This window comes from Vigna angularis, chromosome 6, assembly GCF_016808095.1.
Source record: "Vigna angularis cultivar LongXiaoDou No.4 chromosome 6, ASM1680809v1, whole genome shotgun sequence".
Taxonomy (NCBI): Eukaryota; Viridiplantae; Streptophyta; class Magnoliopsida; order Fabales; family Fabaceae; genus Vigna; species Vigna angularis.
The window spans coordinates 27,532,989-27,554,190 of NC_068975.1; the positions used below are offsets into that span (position 1 = coordinate 27,532,989).

At 32.3% G+C, this 21,202-nt stretch overlaps 3 protein-coding genes across 3 annotated transcripts; 1 reads left to right on the top strand and 2 right to left on the bottom strand.

Annotated features, from left to right (window-relative positions):
• The first annotated feature begins 425 nt into the window (after nt 1-425).
• LOC108343955 (uncharacterized protein At5g41620) lies at nt 426-4,329 on the top strand. The gene is made up of 3 exons (XM_017582415.2): nt 426-1,187; nt 1,874-1,999; nt 2,456-4,329. Exons 1-3 carry the CDS (start codon nt 855-857, stop codon nt 3,989-3,991), a joined length of 1,995 nt encoding a protein of 664 aa, XP_017437904.1. The 5' UTR covers nt 426-854; the 3' UTR covers nt 3,992-4,329.
• Nucleotides 4,330-6,183: 1,854 nt separating this feature from the next.
• LOC108343716 (eukaryotic translation initiation factor 1A) lies at nt 6,184-6,948 on the bottom strand. Its single transcript, XM_017582056.2, has one exon. The coding sequence runs from the start codon at nt 6,806-6,808 to the stop codon at nt 6,371-6,373; it is 438 nt and encodes a 145-aa protein (XP_017437545.1). The 5' UTR covers nt 6,809-6,948; the 3' UTR covers nt 6,184-6,370.
• A 3,275-nt stretch (nt 6,949-10,223) lies between these two features.
• LOC108345131 (BTB/POZ domain-containing protein POB1) lies at nt 10,224-13,731 on the bottom strand. The gene is made up of 6 exons (XM_017583704.2): nt 13,370-13,731; nt 12,504-12,626; nt 11,824-11,945; nt 11,689-11,752; nt 11,266-11,545; nt 10,224-11,146 (listed from the first exon to the last, which is right to left on the bottom strand). Exons 1-6 carry the CDS (start codon nt 13,632-13,634, stop codon nt 10,336-10,338), a joined length of 1,665 nt encoding a protein of 554 aa, XP_017439193.2. The 5' UTR covers nt 13,635-13,731; the 3' UTR covers nt 10,224-10,335.
• Nucleotides 13,732-21,202: the final 7,471 nt, after the last annotated feature.

A 21,202-nucleotide genomic window follows, 5' to 3' on the forward strand; every position in this document is an offset into this window, starting at 1 on the left:
ACATTTCATCACATATTTAGTCATAATTACATGCATTATATATACTCTTCAACAGATTCATGGCCTTTATGGTCTTACAGATAGTACATTTTTGTAGGCTTAGCTTAGGTTAGCTTGTCATGAAAGAAAGCAAAATCACAATTTCAAATTTTCACCTTTCTTTTCTGGTCCAAGTTTTTTCAACCTCTTAAATTTAGGCTTTTTGCCCTTTTTTTTTCTTTCCGCCCTTTGCTGGTCTCATGGCTTGTTTTGTTTGTCTTTCAAAAGCTATTATGATGATGCCCTAACACTTTCATAAGGAGGCTGTGATTCTTTTATACATGCCATGACAACATTTTTAGAGAAAAATAAGGTTGACATAATTTGACATGGCATTTCACGATAAATAAAAAATGTTAGACAATAGCATAACTTGACAAAATTATAAGTCTGATACATAATCTTTTTAATCTAGATTTAAGTGATAAAGATTAAGGAATTTCGATGGAGACTGAAATGTGAATAAAAGGGAAGAAAAAAAAAGTGACAATAATTTATGGAGGAGACAAGACAGAAGGACGACAAAATTAAGGTGTTGGGATAAGGGCCCAATGAAAGTGGAGCCATGTCTGAATCATGTGTTGACGTGGATGAATGTCTGGGAGAGAAGAGAAAACAGACTTCGTAACTTACACTCAGAGTTTACTTCTTGTTGGAGTTTGCTTGGTGATTTTGAGGGTGACACAGCACTGTCAGGTTTCAAAGAAAAAACGAGAAGAAAACACTTCAGTCTCACTGTTAAAAAGGAATGATAATAAAGTTTGCAATTTGAATTGGAGAGCTGCGAATTGAGGGAAGAAGGAAGGAATAGAAAGATGGAAAGAAGAGAAAAAGGTGAGAAAAGGGAAGTGTTAATGGCGGAAAAGTTGAAAGGTGGGGTTTTTGTGGGGAAAAGAGGAGGGCCTTCAACTCCCCCACCCACATGGAGACTTGAGTTTCCCTCTCAGCGGAATGACAATAATGGTAACAACAGAAGCAAAAACAAAAACCAGGTTGAAGAATTCCTCAACTTTCCCACCCCAACAACACTCTCTGCCAGAAAACTCTGCGCCAAACTCTGGCAAATTCAGCCCCACAAACAGGCCCCACTTCCCAAAATGAACAGGCCTCCACTCATCCGCCCTCACCGTAGGGACACACTTCTCAAGGTTCCAAATCTTAAACATTTGCCATCTCTTGCATCTACTTGCACTTTCCTTGTTTCTGCATCATTGAGCTGTAATGGCTTTTTCTTACTTCAAACAAGTTTTCAGTTTTGTTTTTCATATATGATTTCCTTCTATACTACTGTCTCTGCTTTTTTTCTTCTGTTGTTATTGAGTTTTCTTTCATCACCTCTTGCTGTCTCCTGTTTTTAGTTCCAGAAATGTTCTGATGGGCAGGTAGACTGTAGACTGTCCCATCTGTCATGTTACCTTTAACATTTTTACAAAATATTGCTTTGGTAAAATTTCTTCCTATTTTATGTTTCACCTAAAATGGGAAAACTTTTAGCTTTGGCTTTAAAAGTTAGTGACTAGCCTGTGTTTAGTATACATGTCTTAGTTTTTTTGTTGGATAGAAAAATTTTTGTTTAGACTTTTTCTTCATTCCCCAAAATGTGATTTTCCAATATGTTGGTTTGTTCTATCGGCTCCATTTTAGTTTCTGTTGAAATGCTTCTGTTCCAATCCATTTTTCTTATTTATGCACATATCAACTGCTCGTACCAATTTTGCTGAAGCATTTTGAATACTATTGTTTAATGGAGAAGTGGAGAAGTACTCGTGCTGTGTACCTTTCATGGCATTCTGTGTGTTCAGATTGCTGACTTTTGCTTTGTTCCTTATTGCAGCCAGCATCCGCTACGCGCTTGACAGAACATGTTGGAACATCACTTGTTCAGCACCATAGATCAGCTAAAAGGAATGGTCGCACTAAACAGCCTGTATCTCCTCCTTGTCACTGTAGCTCAATGCAAGTAAGTGTGTGCGTGTATTCCATTCAAATAGTAAGCAGTTCTATTAGTTTTAAGACATCAATTAGCAGCACTATGTAAATATGAATGTTGAACGTGATGCGATGTTAATAGTTGTCTTTTCTTTTATTTTCCTTTTAACAATTACCATTGTTGTTGGCTTTGTTCTTATAACCACCAAATGCACCAGAAGGAAACACGTTCTTCTTGTAGTTAAAGAACCGAAATAATATATTGAGGCGAATTTTGCAAGATTGTAATGTTTTTCTATGACATTTTTAATGAATATCTTAAAAACGCTAGACAGATAATGTTATTTATTTATTTCAATGATCCTTCTATGTCATTTTTAATGCATATCTTGAAAAACTTTCTGTTTATCAGATCATTTTAAAAACGTTGCCTATTTTTTCTTTGGATCTTGTATAATAAGATGAATATGCAATTTGGTAAAAACAGGTTGCACCATATAATAACCCTATGAGATCCGTAGACTTAAGGAGTTGGATTACAGAGTCAAATCGCAACCCCAAAACATCCAGAGAGTTACTTAAGGTACTCAACCATATCTGGTGTCTTGAAGAACAGCATGCATCAAACCTATCAGTAGTGAAGGCCCTGAAGATGGAACTAGATCTTTCTCGGGCACAGGTTAAAGAGTTACAACAAGAAAAACAATTGAATAAGCATGAAATGGAGAACTTAATAAAGCAAAGAACTGAGGAGAAGATTGTTAAGAAGAGCAAAGAGAATGATAAAATTAAAGCTGCAATTCAATCTGTGATGAAAGAGATAGAAGATGAAAGGAGGTTAAGAAAGCATTCAGAAAGCTTGCATCGGAGGTTGGCTAGGGAGCTTTCTGAAGTGAAGTCTTCATTCAGTGGTTCTATGAAAGATCTTGAAAAAGAGAGAAAAACACGGATCCTTTTAGAGAATTTGTGTGATGATTTTGCCAAAGGAATAAGAGATTATGAATATGAGGTACGTTCTCTTGTGCATGATAATTCTGAGCAGGGTCGAGCACAGGTTAAAGGGAGTAGCCTTGATAGGCTAATACTGAATCTGTCAGATGCTTGGCTTGATGAGCGCAAGCAAATGAAGTTAGTTCAAGCTGGCCGTGATCTCCCAGGGTTAGATTCATCAATTGTTGACAAGTTAGGTGTTGATATTGAAACATTTCTGCATGCAAAAAGGTCTGTTAACTTGAGAAGATATAACTCCTCCACAAAGGAGGCAAAGGAAATTTACCCTTGCCTGCATTCAAGGGCACCTCGTAATGTGGCTGAAGAAGACTCCGTTGGTAACTACATTTTAGAGCAGAAAAAGACTTCAGACAAAGGACTCGACAAACATGGCTCCAAAATGAACAACAACAATGCTGCAGAGGTTGATAGAGAAAAGAAAGGAAGGCACAATTCTATGAGGAATCATGTTGAGTCCAAGGAAATCATTGAAGACTGTCGTGAGTTGCAAGCAGGTATGATGAAGAACCTGTCATGTGATGAAAATGAGAGTTGGTTTGTTGAGAGGAAATCAAGTGAAATTGGAGGGGACAGCACAGCTCTATTTAATACCCCTGGGACATCTACTGTTTGTGAGGCAACACAAGGTCCACCAGAAAGTAATGCATTATTGTGGACAAAGAGAATGAATTCAAGTCATGCAGTTAGAAACAGTTCCTTGTCTTCTGAAGGCAATGATAAGGTTTATCCAGAGAGTATTTTCAGGGAAGATTTACCTCTCCGCACCGCACTTAGTCCTGTAAAACAGTGGAAATCTACATTGATTGTCCCAGATTTTGACAAGTCTGAGTCTTGTTCCAAATTGCTTATAAAAGAAAATGACACGTTGATGGAAAAACTGCTTGAAGCAAGAATGGAGAGGCAGAAATCCCGCTTTAGAGCTAGCATTAGTAAAAGCTCATTTCCTTCTGCCAGACAAGTTTGTAATGAGAAACATAGGAGTGTGAGTAGTTGCCATGGTATCGCACTCTGATGACACAATTAACCTATTTTTGAAAGCAGCTATCGAATCGTAGGAATTTTATATAGTTAAATGGATGAAGATCATTGTTGAGTCCATTACCATCTCTTCAGCGGTGCTAGTTACCGTAGTTTGACCTTTATTAGATTCCTCTCAGTTCCACTTTTCGTAGATTTACACTGAAGCATAATAACCCTAGTTTACATCTAGTTACATGTTATTCCACGTTTCTTAGATTATACGTACGTCCATAATGAAGCAAAAGCTGTAGCTTATGCCTGCGTCTTTTGACAAAACTAACATGATTTTTACGGGGTATTAACGTGTCCAGACATACGATTTGTTCCTACTCAAATCTTAAAGCTATAATAATATATTGACACTTAGTTAAAGAACATTAAAGTTTGATTTATTTATCAAACGACTGTATAAAATACAGTGAGTTCGTACCAGGAGGTTGTCGCGATGTACAGAAAGACAGAATGCTGTCTGCATTCATTTTGACATTACTTTTTTTATCTTTTTCCAAAAAGCAGTTACTATTTTTCTGCCAATTTTTAGTTGTGTATGACTACATGTACCATTTCAATCCCTTATTATTGAAAACCTTTTCCTCATTCATTTGAAGGGATAATAATTTCAATGTTAGGACATTTTAGCACAGACAAACATAAACCAATAACTTAATCTAGAATAAAATACAACACAATTGAATTCAATAGTACTAGACTTTAAGTCCAACGACTATAGAATGTATAACAAAATTGTGTGGGTGTGTGTACACCCACAATTTGAAAATTAAAAACCATTTTTGCTGTTAATTGTTGTAATACTAAAAAGTGCGCAAATTAAAGTGAAATGTACAATTTCGGAGGAAAGAATATTTTAAAGTAATTATTCACTTCTTTGGCAGCGTGTTGGTTAAACTCAGTTATCTATATTTTGTGTCGAACACTAATCAATATGAAATAAATCAGAATAATGGTTAGGCACAAGATAAATAATATGTATAATAAAATAAATGGAAAACCAAAATAGTTCAAGATGAAAAACGGAATGTCCGTCTTCTCGCTTTTTGAATCACCCACTCGTGAAAACCCATCACAAGGTCACCACTAAACCTTTAGAAAAATAATGTCAGAAATTATTTATTTTAATAAGAAAACAATCAACCTATTACAGGAGTCTTGACACAAAAGTATATGCTTAACTATACTTTTTTGTGTACTGCACAGACCTATGATGGGGGAGAAAATAAGACAAGGGAGTAAACACAAACGCAGGTAGAAGAAGCACTGTCCTAAGGATAGTTTTGATATGTTCAGATCATCACAGAGCCAAGATACATGTCATGTCCCCTCATTCCCCTTCTTAAACTATCAAATCGTGAAAACTACACAACTTTTTCCTCTTCTCCCTCAGCCAGAGCCCCTCTAAATGAAGAATTTTTTTAATTCTCACATAAAAATGTATTTACATAACCTATAAAACGAAAATATAAGCATATGGCATTAAACCCACATGATGACAGGAAGGTGAAGCCAAAAGATAGAAAATCTAACAGACAGATATGCAGTCACATGACTGACTATCCACAATCTAACTTATAATATATGCTCTACTTTAATGGATCTGTAAACCATATACAAAAGGAAGTCTATGAAAACAGAGCCCAAGGCTCTAATTGGGCAGACACAAAGGGATAAACTAGTTAAGAATCTTCAATCTTGAGAAGTATGGATTGGAACACAATTTATTCCATTTTCATCCCTTCTACCCTTCAATTGTCATCTTTATCAGACATCCAAACACCTAAGCAAGTGACTGAAACAGAACAATCACACAATTCTATTAAGCTCCACACCCCAACGTAAAACCGTAACCACAGAGAGCATTAGACAAAAAAACACAAGGAAAAGCAATCATCAGGAACAGGGTTTTAAAAAAAATCCACCACCGTGAATTGAGCGGCTCTGCAACCATAGTTACGGCCGCGAATACTATGCTTTGTCCGCGCAATTAACCAGAATATCAAAGATCCCAACAGCAAAGGCAAGTAAAACCTTTAGCAGGTCAAGGAAAACAACAGACGAAACCCTTCAACTTTTTTCCAGTTATACTTTGTACTAACAATCCAATCCACGAAGCTCTAATTAAACAGCATGGAAATAAAATACATATTAGCGGCAGCAGTAGCACAATAATAACGAAACAAAAATGGGATGACATGACAGTCGAAAATATCTGAGTTATTGAACAACAGCGCATCATAAAATAAAATCCAACACCGAGATGTAAAGTGACGAGAGATGCAAGGAAGCAAATAGAAACACAAGTACAAATTCTAGAGATATATTATTATATAGATAATAATGGCGATGGTGGTGGAGATTAGATTTTATCGATATCCTCGTCTTCGAACTCGATGTAGTCGTTGGCGGTGGCATCGTCCTCCTCGTCCAAGCCTGCGCCAATGCCCTCGTTGAGGCGCGTGGTGTCGGGGAGCTCGCCGTAGGCCTTGAGGAGCCTGGCTTCGTCGGGCATGTACTTGAGGATGACGTCAGCCTTGTCGTCCTGGTAGTCCCGGAGGCCGACGAGGATGATGTCCCCAGCGGCGATCCAGACCTTCTTGTGCATCTTGCCTCGGATGTGGCAGAGGCGTTTGGTGCCGTCGATGCACATGGCCTCACAGCGACCGTTGCCGAGCATGCGGAGGACCTGAGCGTACTCCTGGCCGTCCTCCTTGAACACTAACTCCCTCTTCTCGTCGTCCGCTTCGTTCTTTCCCCTCTTCCTGTTCTTACCTCCCTTTCCCTTGTTCTTCGGCATCCTAAAAACCCAACCCTAACCCTAACCCCTCTCTTATCTCTCTATCGATTTCGTTCCTTCTTTTTTCTCCCTTCTCCTCCCAACACACCACAGATAATAAAGTGAGTGCCGTGTGGTATTGTGTTGTGTTCTGATTTTAATCTCACCCTATTCTTTACCTTTTATATATTCCCCAAACCTCGCTTTCCTGCTTCATTTCCTCTTTCTCCATCTACGCTTCCAACTCAAACGTGTACCGCCCTAATTTTTTCTTTAATTATTATTCCATTATTCTCTACGTTTTCTCACTCTATTTTTTAGAATTGCCAATTTTAATTAAACATAGTAAATTTTAAGTATTTTTACTCTGTTCTAAAATATTTAATTGATTACTTTGCATTTTCTATTATTTAATTTATATTATTATATCAAGATTTAGCAAAAATATTAATTAATTTTTAATTAGTAAAAATATAGATACTTTACACTTTATATACACGTAGCATACAAGGCCTGACAAAAACAAATCCACGGTCCAGCCCAATTCATAAGCGATCTCAAACATTCTATTAAGTTGTCAAACATTAAATATTTCCAACCACGAATAGGAATAACTGTAATTTTCGTATTTTATTGCAACACACAATTCCTTTATGATTTATTTCATAGTTTTGTCATTTTTCGTATGTTTATAGATAGGGATGACAAAAGAAATCGGTAACCGAATATAATAAATATTCGTGGCTTGCCAATAACCCATAATTTTATATCTATTTATAAACAAGTCCGGTGTAGATATTATATTATTTATATTTACAGATATTCGCTATTTAAAAGAAAGAAAGAAAAATATTATATTTTATTAAGTTAAATTTAATTAATATTAATTTATATTTTATAAAATTAAATTTAATTAAAATTAAATTTTAATTTATATTTAATTTAATTTATATTATATTTTATATTTTATATTTTTTTTTAGTTTTATTTAAATTTTATTATAATAATTTATAAAAGTAAATTTTTTAAAATATTTATGGATATATGCGAGTATCTATAAATATTCCAGATATTCATAAGTTTTAAAATATTTACAGGTATTTTTTAAGCAAATATCTGTACGGATAGCGGATCAGATAACAGATGAATTTTTTTTGTTGAGTCAAATTATGGATAGATATTATTCATATCCGATCCGACTGATTATCATCTATATCTAGTATTAAAAAAAGTTATACAGGCAAATAGTTAGAATTCATACAAAATAATTTAATAAATTAAAAAAAAAACTCATCAGAAGTAATTGAATAACAGTATACAAACATTTTACATGTAATGAATAAAATAAAATACTCTTTTTTCCTTTTAGCTATTGCTTTCTGTTATGAATAAAATGCAAATAACAAGTGATAAAATTAATAAAATTCGAAAAAGAAAGCAATGCAAGGTCTTTGGCATTTGAAAAAGTGATTATTCCGAGGAAAGGTTAAAAGGTGATACATGGAACTTATTCATTATTTGATTATCTGAAATGGTTGATTGAGAACTGGATTCCAATTCCATATCCTACCAAAATACCATATTTACAATTCATTCCTTCCGTTTCTAGCAAGAGATAGAATAGGATTTTATGGCCATGGATACTTGGTGAACTGCACCAAAAGTACTTTTCTTATAGGTTTAATCATTTTCGACATCCCTATTTATGTACGAATGTTTCAATTGGGTCCTCGTCTTTTAAAGTGTATCAAAATGGTCCCTAATTTTGAAAATTGATATCAATTGAGTCCTTTCCGTTAAGTTGGCTGGACGACGTTAAAAAAATTGATGAGTGGATGCTGAGATGACGAACGAACGCTCGTCCACCAGCGAACGAACGCTCGTCCACTAGAGAACGAACGCTCGTCGACCTCTTATTGCTGGACGACCGTTCGTTCCACACTGGACGACCGTTCGTTCGGTGGTCGACGAGCGTTCGTTCGCTGGTGGACGAGCGTTCGTTCGCTGGTGGACGAGCGTTCGTTCGCTGGTGGACGAGCGTTCGTTCGCTGGTGGACGAGCGTTCGTTCGCCATCTCAGCATCCACTCATCAATTTTTTTAACGCCGTCCAGCCAACTTAACGGAAAGGACTCAATTGATATCAATTTTCAAAATTAGGGACCATTTTGATACACTTTAAAAAACGAGGACCCAATTGAGACATTCGTACATAAATAGGGATGTCGAAAAGGATTAAACCTTTCTTATATAATCGGTGATAGACCTGTTTTATCATGTATATAGATATACGTTTTTATTTAATTATTATGGATTTGAATTTGTTAAATATATTATCTTTATTTTATTTTTATTTTTTATTTTTAGTTAATTTGTTATTATTTTTTATTTATATTTTGGGTTTAGTTCATATTTTTTATTTTAAATAAATAATTTTATATACAATAGATTAATCTCATATATAGTTTTCATTATATTTAACATGGTATCAGAGTATAAGGTTCTTTTGTGGAAAAAATGTCGGTTGCTTTTGCTACTACACTTCGATGGCAGCACCGTCTACCATTGTCGATATTGTCATTGTCTATCGCTATTACTACCAAAGTTTTAGTTTTGACTGACGATCACACGATTTTGATCGTCTAGATAAGGCGACCATCGTGTCATCAACAACACTTTCATCAAAACTTTTACGCGCGCTTTTTGAAGTTGTGGATTTGCTTCCTTTTTTATCATATATAGTGGCAGCAGCTATTTAAAGCGTCGAGGTCACTCTTTTTCCTCTTTCAGGCTTGTCATGCATGGTTGCACCTCTCAAGAAGTTATTTAGAGTATTGATGTTGCTTCTTTTTTTCATGCCTTGATTGCCTTCATTAGAGAATCTTAGGAATTTTAAAGTTTTTCTCTCTCTCTCTCTCTCTCGTTCATCAATAGCTTCTTTCATTACGGTTTCTTTTGACCTCCTTTTGTCATCATTGTCTTTAAAGTGTCCATATATGTTTTTTCTCCTTAACATTTTTGGTATATAGGATTTGTATGTACTAATATTAGATATATTATCTTTATTTTATATTTATCTTTTATTTCTAGTTAGTTTGTTATTATTATTTATTTGTATGTTGGGCTTAGTCCATATTTCTTCTATTATAAACAGAGGTATATTTAACAAAAAAAAGATTAATCTCATAGATAGTTTTCACTTCAAGAGAACTAATTTATATCATAAAATATATTTTAAAAAATAATAATGTTATCACCCTTGACTCCCTCTTCCTTTATTTCCTTTATTAAATTATTTTAAAGTACATAATTCACTTTCTTTTTTGTTAAAATGAAACCACCCAAAAGCAATGTATTTTATAAACTAATAAAACACATAGGTGAAAGAAAAAAACAAATCTCCATTTGATCTCATGTAGCACTAATCACCTAGTACACATTATATATTAGTCAATATTACAACAAATTAACATAAAGATGAGAAACATGAAAAAAAAGAGAGATTAAAGCTAAGAGCTAAAACAAAAAAATTTACAAATATGAATCCATGTCAATGCCTGATGGTAAGTTCAGCTCTAAGGTGGAGTATACCATTGATAAAGTATAAACTATCTTCAGCCATGAATGTTGTCCATGGAATAGCAAACAAGTTTCTATATCCAACAGCCTTCCCCCCTGTGAATACATAATTTCCTTTGTACTTGCTAACAAATTCCTCTGTTGGCCTTGACCTGGCAGCAAACTCATAGTCAATCGCAAAGCTAGTTGACCCTTTTTCTTGCATTCCTAGAAACAAACCAAAGCAATGGAAAGAGCTTTGTTGGTCCATGTTGCAATGTGCTGATAAGAAGAACCCTTGTCCACCCAAATGGAATGCCTGCGAATAAACTCGCCCAGATGGGAACAAATTCGCACACTCTTCCCGCTTCAGATCCAAGTAAACCACACATTGTTGTCTTGGAAGTTCGAATTCCACCACCTTAACAGGACGATACTTGTATGCCCGTTCCACAAAAAGTCGACTGTTGGAAGCAGACTCGGCAGCTAGTATCCGCTGACGATGTGGAGCCTCAGCCTTGAAAAAAAGAGCTTCAAGAACAAGCTTGGATGCAACATTTTGGTCAAAGTCATTACACGTTAACACTTTCTTAAGCTTTCTGCAGGTCATATATGGGAAACGAATTAATCGAGCAAGTTGTGTACCCAAAACTTCTCTCCTTTCTTCTACTTTTGGGTATTGTGTTCGAACCCACTTCAACACAAAGTCATACACAACATCCTCTGATGCAACCTGGAGTTCATCACTACATAATATTGCATCTATTCCTGCCAAAGGCAAGCTCAAAACCTCTTCCTGATACCTGCTCGTACATCAAACTTATCAGCAATCAAGAGGAAAACTCTACATTTGAGATATAGTTTATAATGCATGAAACGTATATCGTGCAATTAAGTTTTACAAACTGTGAAAAAAACTTACTTCGTTATATCTTTGTATCGATCGGCAAGATACTGCTTTGCTGCATCGGTCAATGGTTGAACTGCATCAGCCATTAAGACACTAGATGGAAGCTCAAGGTAAAGCAATGCAGACTCAGGTGTCATGGGTATAATTCGCAATAATCGACTACAAAACTTCATGCAAGAAGCAACTTCGAATTTGTCAGCGGCCATCAACACATCTAATATTTCAAGTGCTGAAGAAACGTTCAAGGTATTACTATACATAAAATTTAGAAGTTCCATAAGAGCGGCTTCCTCTGCAATGTGCAAATGAAACACGAAATTTATAAGGTGATAATTGGAAAAAAAATATAATATATTTATATATATATATATATATATATATATATATAAAGTAATGTGTGTTTGTGTATATGCATATGCATATTAATATTAATACCAGAAGAATTAATTCTCAGAGTGACATGTCTCTGTTCTGACTCCTTCATTCCGTTTGAGAAAAGCTGCAGAATAAACATAATTCAATATATTTTTAGCATAATTTTTAAAATTAATTTATAAAAAATGCTTTTACCTTGTAGAAGAAAGGACTTTTAGCTGCCAAGATAGGAGAACTGATGTGTAGTGTTCTAACTCTCGCAACTGTAGAGCAATCCATATTCCAATTTGAATCATTGGTATTTGTGGGTTCATCACCTATATGGTAGTTTTAACACTAAAATAAATCAGTCTTTATTTCATGCTATCAGTGACATCACTTGCAATTTAAAAATACAAAAATTTCATAGAATACTATGGTACTTTTCTCTTTCCTTTAAGGTTGGAAATACATAGATTGTAAGGGCTATGATAGATTAACAATTTTTTTTAATAACTTTTTTATAATAAACTATGTATCACTAATTTATTGGTTTGTACATTTGAAATGAACAATCACCAAACTATCACATAAGCAATTATCAAAAAAAAGTTGTAAAAAAATACTTTCAAATTTCAATTTAGGTTGTGATTGTTTGTTTTATTATCTAAATGCTTAGAGCGACAATATAACCATCATCCCTACCACAATTTGAAAAAATATAACATAATTATAGCCAATCGATAATTTAATAAGTATCCATTCATCTTTTAACTTAAACAAAGTCATGCAATAAGTACAATTGATATCTAAATAATTTGATAACCATGATACAATATATTTAATAAGTATGATTATAAAGTTAAATTTTAGAATTTTTTTTAATGTTCAAATACCTGAAGAGGACTCTTCACCCATAACAATTGCCTCTTCATCTTGATTTTCGAGGGATATAAAGTCTTCCATATCAGGTTGATTCTCGTTCAAAATTTGTTCGTCGGATAAAGTAAGATCAACAACTACAAGCAAAAAAGAACATGTGTAATGTATGACAAGAAAAAAGATCAACACATATATATATATATATATATATATATATATATATATATATATATATATATATATATATATATATATACATGCATAAGGCACTTTTTAGGAAAAAGTACATGTGCATAATCAAAATATTTATATATTTGTCTTCTATTACAACATGCAAAGCTTATTGACGAGGCTTATGCAAATTATAAAAAAAAAAACTTGTAACCAAATATAGAATGAAAAAAGGCTTCAAGTTATACAGGAATCACGATACTTTTACTCGTTCAATTCCAAAAAAGTGAAGTTTAATTATTTTTTCACAACGATTAAAAAACAACTTAATTACAAAAATAATCAAACTAATTTATCTTTACATTTTATTCATTCTATCCAGCATTTCATTGCTATATTTTGTTTTTCAGTTGGAATAAATAATGCATTGATTCTTTAAAAACTTGATATTGCACTAAAGGTACAAGTTTACAACTACCTATAACATAATGTGAAACAAAATGATGTTAAAATGCACTTATTTTTCTTAAATGAAATGAGTATGTCATAACGTAAAAAAGTTCAAACTTTAGAAGATGAAAATTTCCAAATCAAATAGGATCACGCAATCAACGCCAAACAATTTTTTTTTATCCCTTAATGATGTGTTTTCTCCCAATTGATTTATGAAGAAATGGAACAGAGGAAATGGGAAAAATAGGGAACATACCATTATCCTTCTGGACATCTTCGCGTCTCCTTTTGCGATGGCGAACCCAGTCGAGAATTGTGGTGCAACCCTCAAAATTAGGTGAGGCCTCATCGAGGTCAGCCATGATTTCAATGTGAAGGATCCTGTCGGAAAAATTACTATCGTTGAACGCAAATCCAAAATCGGCATCGGAAGAGGGAGCACTGCGAGAGTAATCGGAAGAGGAGGAGGACTCCATCACCGTTTCTGCTGGATCAAATAAATCCAAATTGAAATCCTTCATCCTCTAAGCCACACAACACGACCAACCCTCCTACCTCTGCAACTGGCAAGCACACAGAGAAAGGAGGAAGAAGGAAGGCAGAAGGAAATGATGAGAAAAATTACATGCAACTCAATGCAATGCAAACCCTATGTATAATGTATGGTGGTGAAATAAAACAAAAAAACGAAGCATAATACATTTCTATTTATTTTTATTTAATTAATTTTTGTTACAACAACATAAATCCACCTTGTGAAGCAGCTTGGCATGAATGATTCATTCGGTTTGATTTCGAATTTTGGTTTTTTTTAGTACAGTATTTGTTAATTTGGTACATGTCTTCACATTTTTAACTGAAATTATATATTTTTTATATATTATTATAGAATATTTTGTAACTAAAATATTATGTATTTTTTTATGTGGTTGACTTTTATGAAAAGAAAAAAATGTGGGTGTGAGTTATAAATATTTTTAATATGATTATTTATGTAAAATCTCAAAAAATGTTAATTTAGCGTTGATGATAATTTAAAAATAGTGAGACTAGGTTATTTTAATATTAAATGAGTTATTTATAAATAATTTTGTTATAAACGAGTTTCATTATTTTAAAACGTATCATTTTTTAGAAACCATTTTTCTAGAGTTCTTTACTTTCTCTCTAAGTGTTTTTCTTCCTAAGTCATCTGTTTAACAATCAGGAGGTGCCTAAACAATCACGATGTCAGGTAAGTTTTTATCCTCTTTCCTTGGTATCTTCAGTTCATGATCATGCAAAGCAAAATCTATTTTGCATGTGTCAAGAACTTATGTTCCTAGATTCTTGGTTCAATTGAGGTTCTAAGGGTTGTCTTCAAACATCAATCGGTGATTTGTCGGTCATTCTAGAAGTTCCTTACGGTGGAAGCAACGGTTGAGGGTTTCTAGAGCAATGAAAGTTTTTTAAGGTAAGGGAAGCTAGAACTTTAGTTTGTGATTATGTTAAAAGAATTTATATCTCTATGTATTGTAGTTAAACTTTTAGAAATGTATATGTTTGGTTATTTGAGGATTTTATGAAATTGAGGATTTTGTCATGTTTTGTTGACATGTTGGAATTGTATGTTTATGATGAGTGAAATTGTATTGATTATCTGTAATGAAATTATTCTAATGCTTGGAAATAAATGCAAGGTGATTGATTTATAGAAGAGTCCTTTTGTTTAGGTTTTTAAGGTAAAAAATAGAGGTTTTAATGGGTGAATTTTATAAATGAGTGTTGGAGTGATGAAACAACTGGTTGAGTGTTGTTTTGAGATCATTTTAGACTTGTAAGCATTGTTAATTTGAAAGAAATCTTGTATGAAATAAGGAAGGGGATGATTGTTGAATTTGGAGGTTATTTTAGTGTAGAAATGAGGCTTTGACTAGTGAGAATTTGAGTTAGGAAATGAGGACTGTGTTTGACAGTTAGGAGTGTGTTAGGAAACCTATTAGGACTTATGTAATCTGTCAAATGAGAAAAGTTTATTGTAAAATGGTTAGTGTTGCTTTTGGAATGAGTTGTTAGGTGTTTTTGGCTAATTTTGAGGTTTTGCATGTTGAGATTTTGTAACAGCAGATATGTGAGTAATTTGAAATGTTAGAGGGTACTAATAAGTATAATTAGACTTGGTTATGCAGTTGGTAAACTAGTATAGGGATTAGAAAGTGTTGTTTTTACTTTAGGTACTTTTGGAGCTGTCAAATAGACTTAATGCACCTAATTTTGGGTCTAATAATCAAATGGGCACTTTCTTTTAATTCTAAATATGTTTTTACATCAATTCTAGTGTGTAAGGAATCTATTTGATCATTAGAAGAAGTCTCAAGTGCATCAAAGTCCATGAAAACAGTGTGTTGTGAACTAATATGGCATTGAGGGGCAATTTTCTGGGTTGAGCGCCACCATTCCAGGGGCGCCAGCGCTAGCTTTCTGGGCTGAGCGCCACCATTCTAGTGGCTTTGGCACTAAGGGGTAGCTTTTGGGCGCTGAGCACTACCGCACCACTTTTGGTTTCTTTTTCATGTTTTGGAAATACCAAATTTGAGGTTTTGGGTATTAGTTTTAAACGTTCTTTAGGTTGTTTTGGGGGTTTTGGATCCTTTTGGAGCTATTGGTGAATGTTTCAAAGCTGTTTTCCTTGCCTAAGTATGAATTCAAAGGGGTTTTGTGTTGTTTAGTGGTTTTTCTTAGATTGTTCTTGTGTATTAATGTATATGGAATGGTTTCATGTGATTTGTGACGACTTGTTGGGTTGTTTATGGTAATTTGAAATATAATCAATGTTATATATGTTTGTATGTAATGTAAAAGTGAAAGGTTATATGTATATGGTTTCATATGAATTCAAATGGTTTCACGATTGGTAAAATGGGTTCCATAAAGGGACTCATTTGGTGTGGTTTCAAGTATCTTTAGAATGAATGCAGAGAATTTAGTATTGGGGATTATCCAAACACTCTAATGATATTTCATTCTCAAGTAGAGAAGATTGACTCATGTGGTGAGAATAGTAGGAGGTCTTAGTTTAAGTGCTTCCTAGAGGCCTACGACGCGGTAGCAAACTAACCTTGTGTGGGTGGTAGGGTGAAATTCATTGGCAATGGTTTTGCAAAGCAATAGAGGCCGCCATGAGTACACAACCCGCCATAACTCGACATTCACTTTAAATATGGACAGTCTAGTCAAAGTATGGCCATGCATAAATTGTTTAGTTGGTCGGTGTGATGTGTATCATGTGTATAATGTTTAAATGTTTATATATATCGTTAATTGTTTGTATTCTAGCTTATCCTTACTTTTTGTATTTTCTGTCTTTGTGTCTATTTCTCTTTTGGGATGATCACTTTAATGGTGTGAGTTTAGGAAAGACATATCACTAGTTATTTTAGCGTAGGAACGAGGGAGAAGCGACGATATAGATAGTTTCTAAAATTCTTGAAGTGTAGATATTAGTTTTATAAAAAATCTCAAGTTTCTTTTATAAATTATCATTTATGTAGTTTTTATTTTAATAATTTTATAATGGATGTTACAGTTTACCCTTGTTTATATCTCACTTCATTGTCTTTAAGGAAGTGTTTTTTATTATCTTGTGGTATTAAAAAGTAAGGATACGTTTGATTTTTTTTATAAAATCTTCTCAAAATAAAATTAAAGGAAAAAAAAACTAGTTTCTTTTAGTCTAAAAGAAAAGTATATATATACCCATTTATATATATATATATATATATATATATATATATATATATATATATATATATATATATATATTAATCTTACGTGGGTTGATTTTAAAACTTGAAAATAAATTACTTTCATTTTCACTCTTTTTCTTTTTTTTTCATAAAAGAAAAATATCTCTTAAACTGTATTATTTACAAAATGAATGTAGCAAACTGACATGAAACATTTTCCGGTTGAATATATTCATCAGAAACATTAATTATTGATGCGTGACAGGTGACTTTGTATAGCATTAGTCTTTTTAAAACTTTTAATATTTTTAATATATTTTTTAAAAATTATAATTTGCAGATAAGACTAAGTAGAGATAGCTGACGTGAGAGTTGGGATTTTTTTTATTGGGATTGATTATTTATATTGTTTAAAAGATTTAGATTTGGTATTTTTATGTAAAAGAGATATTCTAAGATCTTTAGACAAGGTTTATATTTAAAGTTTGTTTCCGCATTTTAATCGAGGTTGATTATCTGAAATAAATGTTTATAAAAGAGTTTAAAAAAAAATTTACCCCATGACACCTCAAAAACCAGAGTGTTACATATAGCATTAGTCTTTTTAAAACTTTTAATATTTTAAATATATTTTTTTAAAATTATAATATTTTAATTTGTAATATATTTGAGCAATAAACTACACTTTTTTTTAATCATATAAAGAATTCAGTACATATTAACTTTAAAATAATTAAATGAATTAATTAAGTCATAAATTAAAACTTTTATATTAATTTAATTAATTATAATACAAAAAAGATAAAAAGCATTCTAATTAATGAGGAGTATTTTTGTCGGAAATAACCTAATCTTAGAAGGGAGCTATAGTTAGCAAAATAGTAGTGCATTTAGTAATTTCCTAGGCTAAAGTTTCTTCATCTTGTATTGAATATATGCCACACCCTTTATCAATCTGGGCTTATTTTAAAATATGGCCCAAAAGGCTAAGACAATCAATCCACCCCTCCTATTTTAAATTCAGGATGGTTAATGAATATCTAACATAAAGACAATAGTAATGTAAATTTAAAGATAAATAATTTGTAATTTTTTTTTCGAATTAGTTAATAACTATAACTTAAAAAATAAAATTATTCTATCAAGATAAAAATATAAAAGTTAAAAATATACCTTATTATTGAAACACACCCGCTCTTTCTTTTTTATTTGATCTTGAACACAACTATTTGAAAAAAAAAATCACTCAGTTTAACAATTAAAACGACGTCTTTGGATTGTAATTGAAACTCACAAAATAACCTTTATTTTTCATTAAATCATGTGTTAATATGTTTGACGCAAGAATATCGTACAGATCAAATGGAGGAAATAATGAAACAATAATAATAAGTATTAAACTACGTTCATGCCAATACATAGATAAAGATAAGTATAACATTTAGTTAAAGTTCAAGTAACTCGTTTTGTTACCTGCAAATTATTATATAGCTTTTCGTAATATTGTTTCTAGTCTTTTATATGATAATAAATGTTCTAAAAAGGAACCAAATTTGATGGATTTTATTATTTTATAATTAGAGAACTCATTTATGTATATCAGTTAAAATTGTAACAATAACGTATCTCAACCAAAATGGTGAATTGGTTCAAAACTATTTTTATCCTTTTTTTTAAAAAAAAAATGGTATATTAAATTATTTTTCATGAATTTTTCAACCTGATTTAACATATTATTAAGAAAAAACAAAAACAAATATTTACTTTGGTTCAACATTTTAAAAGCTTATACAAAAAAAATTAATCTTATTCCAAGCACATGAGTTTTGAAGAAAATTCACTAAAAATATCTAGATTATAAAGATATAAGATATTCAAAATCTCTAACTAAAATAAGAACAAACTTCTTAGGTGATGTTATACACTCACACTAAGAACTAAGAACACATTAAGGTTACACATTAACCTGCCTACATAACAAAGGTAACTAGAATTCACAATTATAAACAAATAAAGTCTTATACACCTCTATTGTTGATGTTACAAATAAATCATAATTCATACCCTTCCTAAATCTTTTCCTCTCACTCTTGAAGGATTACAACTTTGAATTTTCTCAATTGATGTTTTGTCTCTCAAAGAATACTCCAAGACCTCTCAAAGAGTGTTTTTGTTTCACAATTAAATGCTTTTATAATGTTTTTAATATCGGCAAAATGAATTAACCATAAGCAAAAACACACCAGGGTTAATTTTAATCAATTAGGTTATTTCCTTAATTAATTAAAAATAGGAAGCTAAGTGTACATTAGACAATCAATTAGATACTGCTTAATAATTAAAATAGAGAGCAAACATTATCTTTTAACCATTTTAATACTCAATTTATATGATCATACATTTAACACAAATTTTGATAACACGGTACATTTTAACATGGTTTCACACTTATTAATCAAGCCAAGAAAATCATTCAACAATCATTCAACTATCATCAAAACATGTTACGAATGTGTTACTCATTTTAACCATTTGGGTTACTTGGATGTGAGGATTCCCATTATCAACAATATGAAGATAATATATTATGTTATTAGGTTTTGTTATCATTACATCTAATACTTTAATGTTTAGAATTGGAAGTTTGAGATAGTTTAAATATGTTATCTTATTTTCATTGTTTAAGACGTATTTTAAAAACAAAATTTCATACTCCAAAATGGATAATACTTTATGTTTCTTTCGAACTGGGTCCGAGGTCAACACTCTTCCTAACACTCCTCCTGAGACTTTCCTCCTTCTCTGCTACGAACTCACACTTCGCTCCTTGCAACCATGCTCTCCTCCGGTTGGCAAATCTCTATCACCAAGTGAGGGTGGACCTGCAGAAAACACTCTGACGCTTAAGTCATATATGTGTCCTAAGAGTCTCAATGTAGTTTGTTGGAATCAGATCCTCTTACCTGATCATTCACCTTGCATTATATTTTTATGCAATATAACCCATTAATTACCTTTAACGTCGTATATCGTGTATCCCAAATAATATATCCTGCAACATTCATAATACAGTAATTACTCATTAATTACCCATTATGCCTTTCAATGCCCCTACACCGTCGATCAGCACCTTCGTCCAGATGGTCGGTCGTCTCTCTGTAGTCTACTGTATGTGATCGCTTCTAGTAAGTCTTTATTTTGTATAATACACTTTAAATGTACATTGATTGACTCTAACCATGTCACACACAAACTTGAAATTAGAATATTAATATCTACCATAAAATTGATAATTGAACATTTAGTTTTTTAAGTCATTTACATATGATCATTATTCTCCTTAAACATGAAATTTTTTTTTTCCACAATATCCAATAATATCATATGACTTAAAAGTCAAAATCTATCCCACTTTAAATATTTAATTTTCCTTCCACTCTTTTAAATATATTTTAGAAATAAAACATTGACAAAATTTTATCCTAAAACTAACAATACCTTGTATGTAATTAATCTAAAGATGTCAAATGGACTTGAGATTAAAATATATTTGACCTTTATATTAACTATAAATCAATAATCAGTTTATAGATGATCAACTAGGTATATTGAATATTACTTTTCACTTTTTAATAAAGTTAATTCTATTTTCTGTGTTTATGAATCAGGTGGAAAGGTTCCTGTGCAAGGGTAAAAAAATTGGAGAGCACATGGTAATATGTCGATGAAAGTGACGCGTGGGTGACTTAAAAGAGTTATCTAGAAAAACCAAAACCTAGGTGGTTCTCAGCTGGCTACGCAAACTCTGTTCATATTGTCCCCACACACTGCCTCGCAAACCCCACTTATCTTTCCACATTTTTTAAATTTAAATTAAAATATAGGCTGATGAAGTATATTTTTGTTTAGTATCAGTTTTAAAAATGAAGATATTGGGTCTCTATGTTATGAAAAGTGTATGAATAAGGTTTTATTCGTTAAGTTGACAGCATCGAGGTTAAGTTCATATTGATGTGGTCGTACTTTTTCTCTTCTCTCTTCTACTGTCCAGTTTTTTCTATCTCTTGTTCATCTTTTTCTTTGATAATTTGTTGAATTTGTTCTTTCTTTGTGAGCCTTATTCATATATTTTTCATAACATAGGGACCTAATGTTTTCATTTTTAAAACCGAATACTAAATAAAAATTTACCTCTTAACATGGAGACGAAGTAAGAATTTAAGCCTAAAATATAAACAAGAAAATTTCGTTCAAAATAATCAACATTTATATTTTATAACTATATAAAAAAAATTACACTTTTTTGTTTTTTTTTTCTTTCTGATTTTATCTTTTTAATTACTATTTTTAAATTTAAATAATTA

Excerpts from the sequence above, each read along its gene's own strand:
- LOC108343955 (XM_017582415.2), top strand. The coding sequence starts at position 855 with ATGGAAAGAAGAGAAAAAGGTGAGAAAAGGGAAGTGTTAATGGCGGAA. Across the intron at positions 1,188-1,873 it reads GTAGGGACACACTTCTCAAG|CCAGCATCCGCTACGCGCTT; the intron begins GTTCCAAATCTT and ends TCCTTATTGCAG. Across the intron at positions 2,000-2,455 it reads GTCACTGTAGCTCAATGCAA|GTTGCACCATATAATAACCC; the intron begins GTAAGTGTGTGC and ends TGGTAAAAACAG.
- LOC108343716 (XM_017582056.2), bottom strand. The coding sequence starts at position 6,808 with ATGCCGAAGAACAAGGGAAAGGGAGGTAAGAACAGGAAGAGGGGAAAG.
- LOC108345131 (XM_017583704.2), bottom strand. The coding sequence starts at position 13,634 with ATGAAGGATTTCAATTTGGATTTATTTGATCCAGCAGAAACGGTGATG. Across the intron at positions 12,627-13,369 it reads AGATGTCCAGAAGGATAATG|TTGTTGATCTTACTTTATCC; the intron begins GTATGTTCCCTA and ends TTTTGCTTGTAG. Across the intron at positions 11,753-11,823 it reads AAAGTCCTTTCTTCTACAAG|CTTTTCTCAAACGGAATGAA; the intron begins GTAAAAGCATTT and ends TTTATTCTGCAG.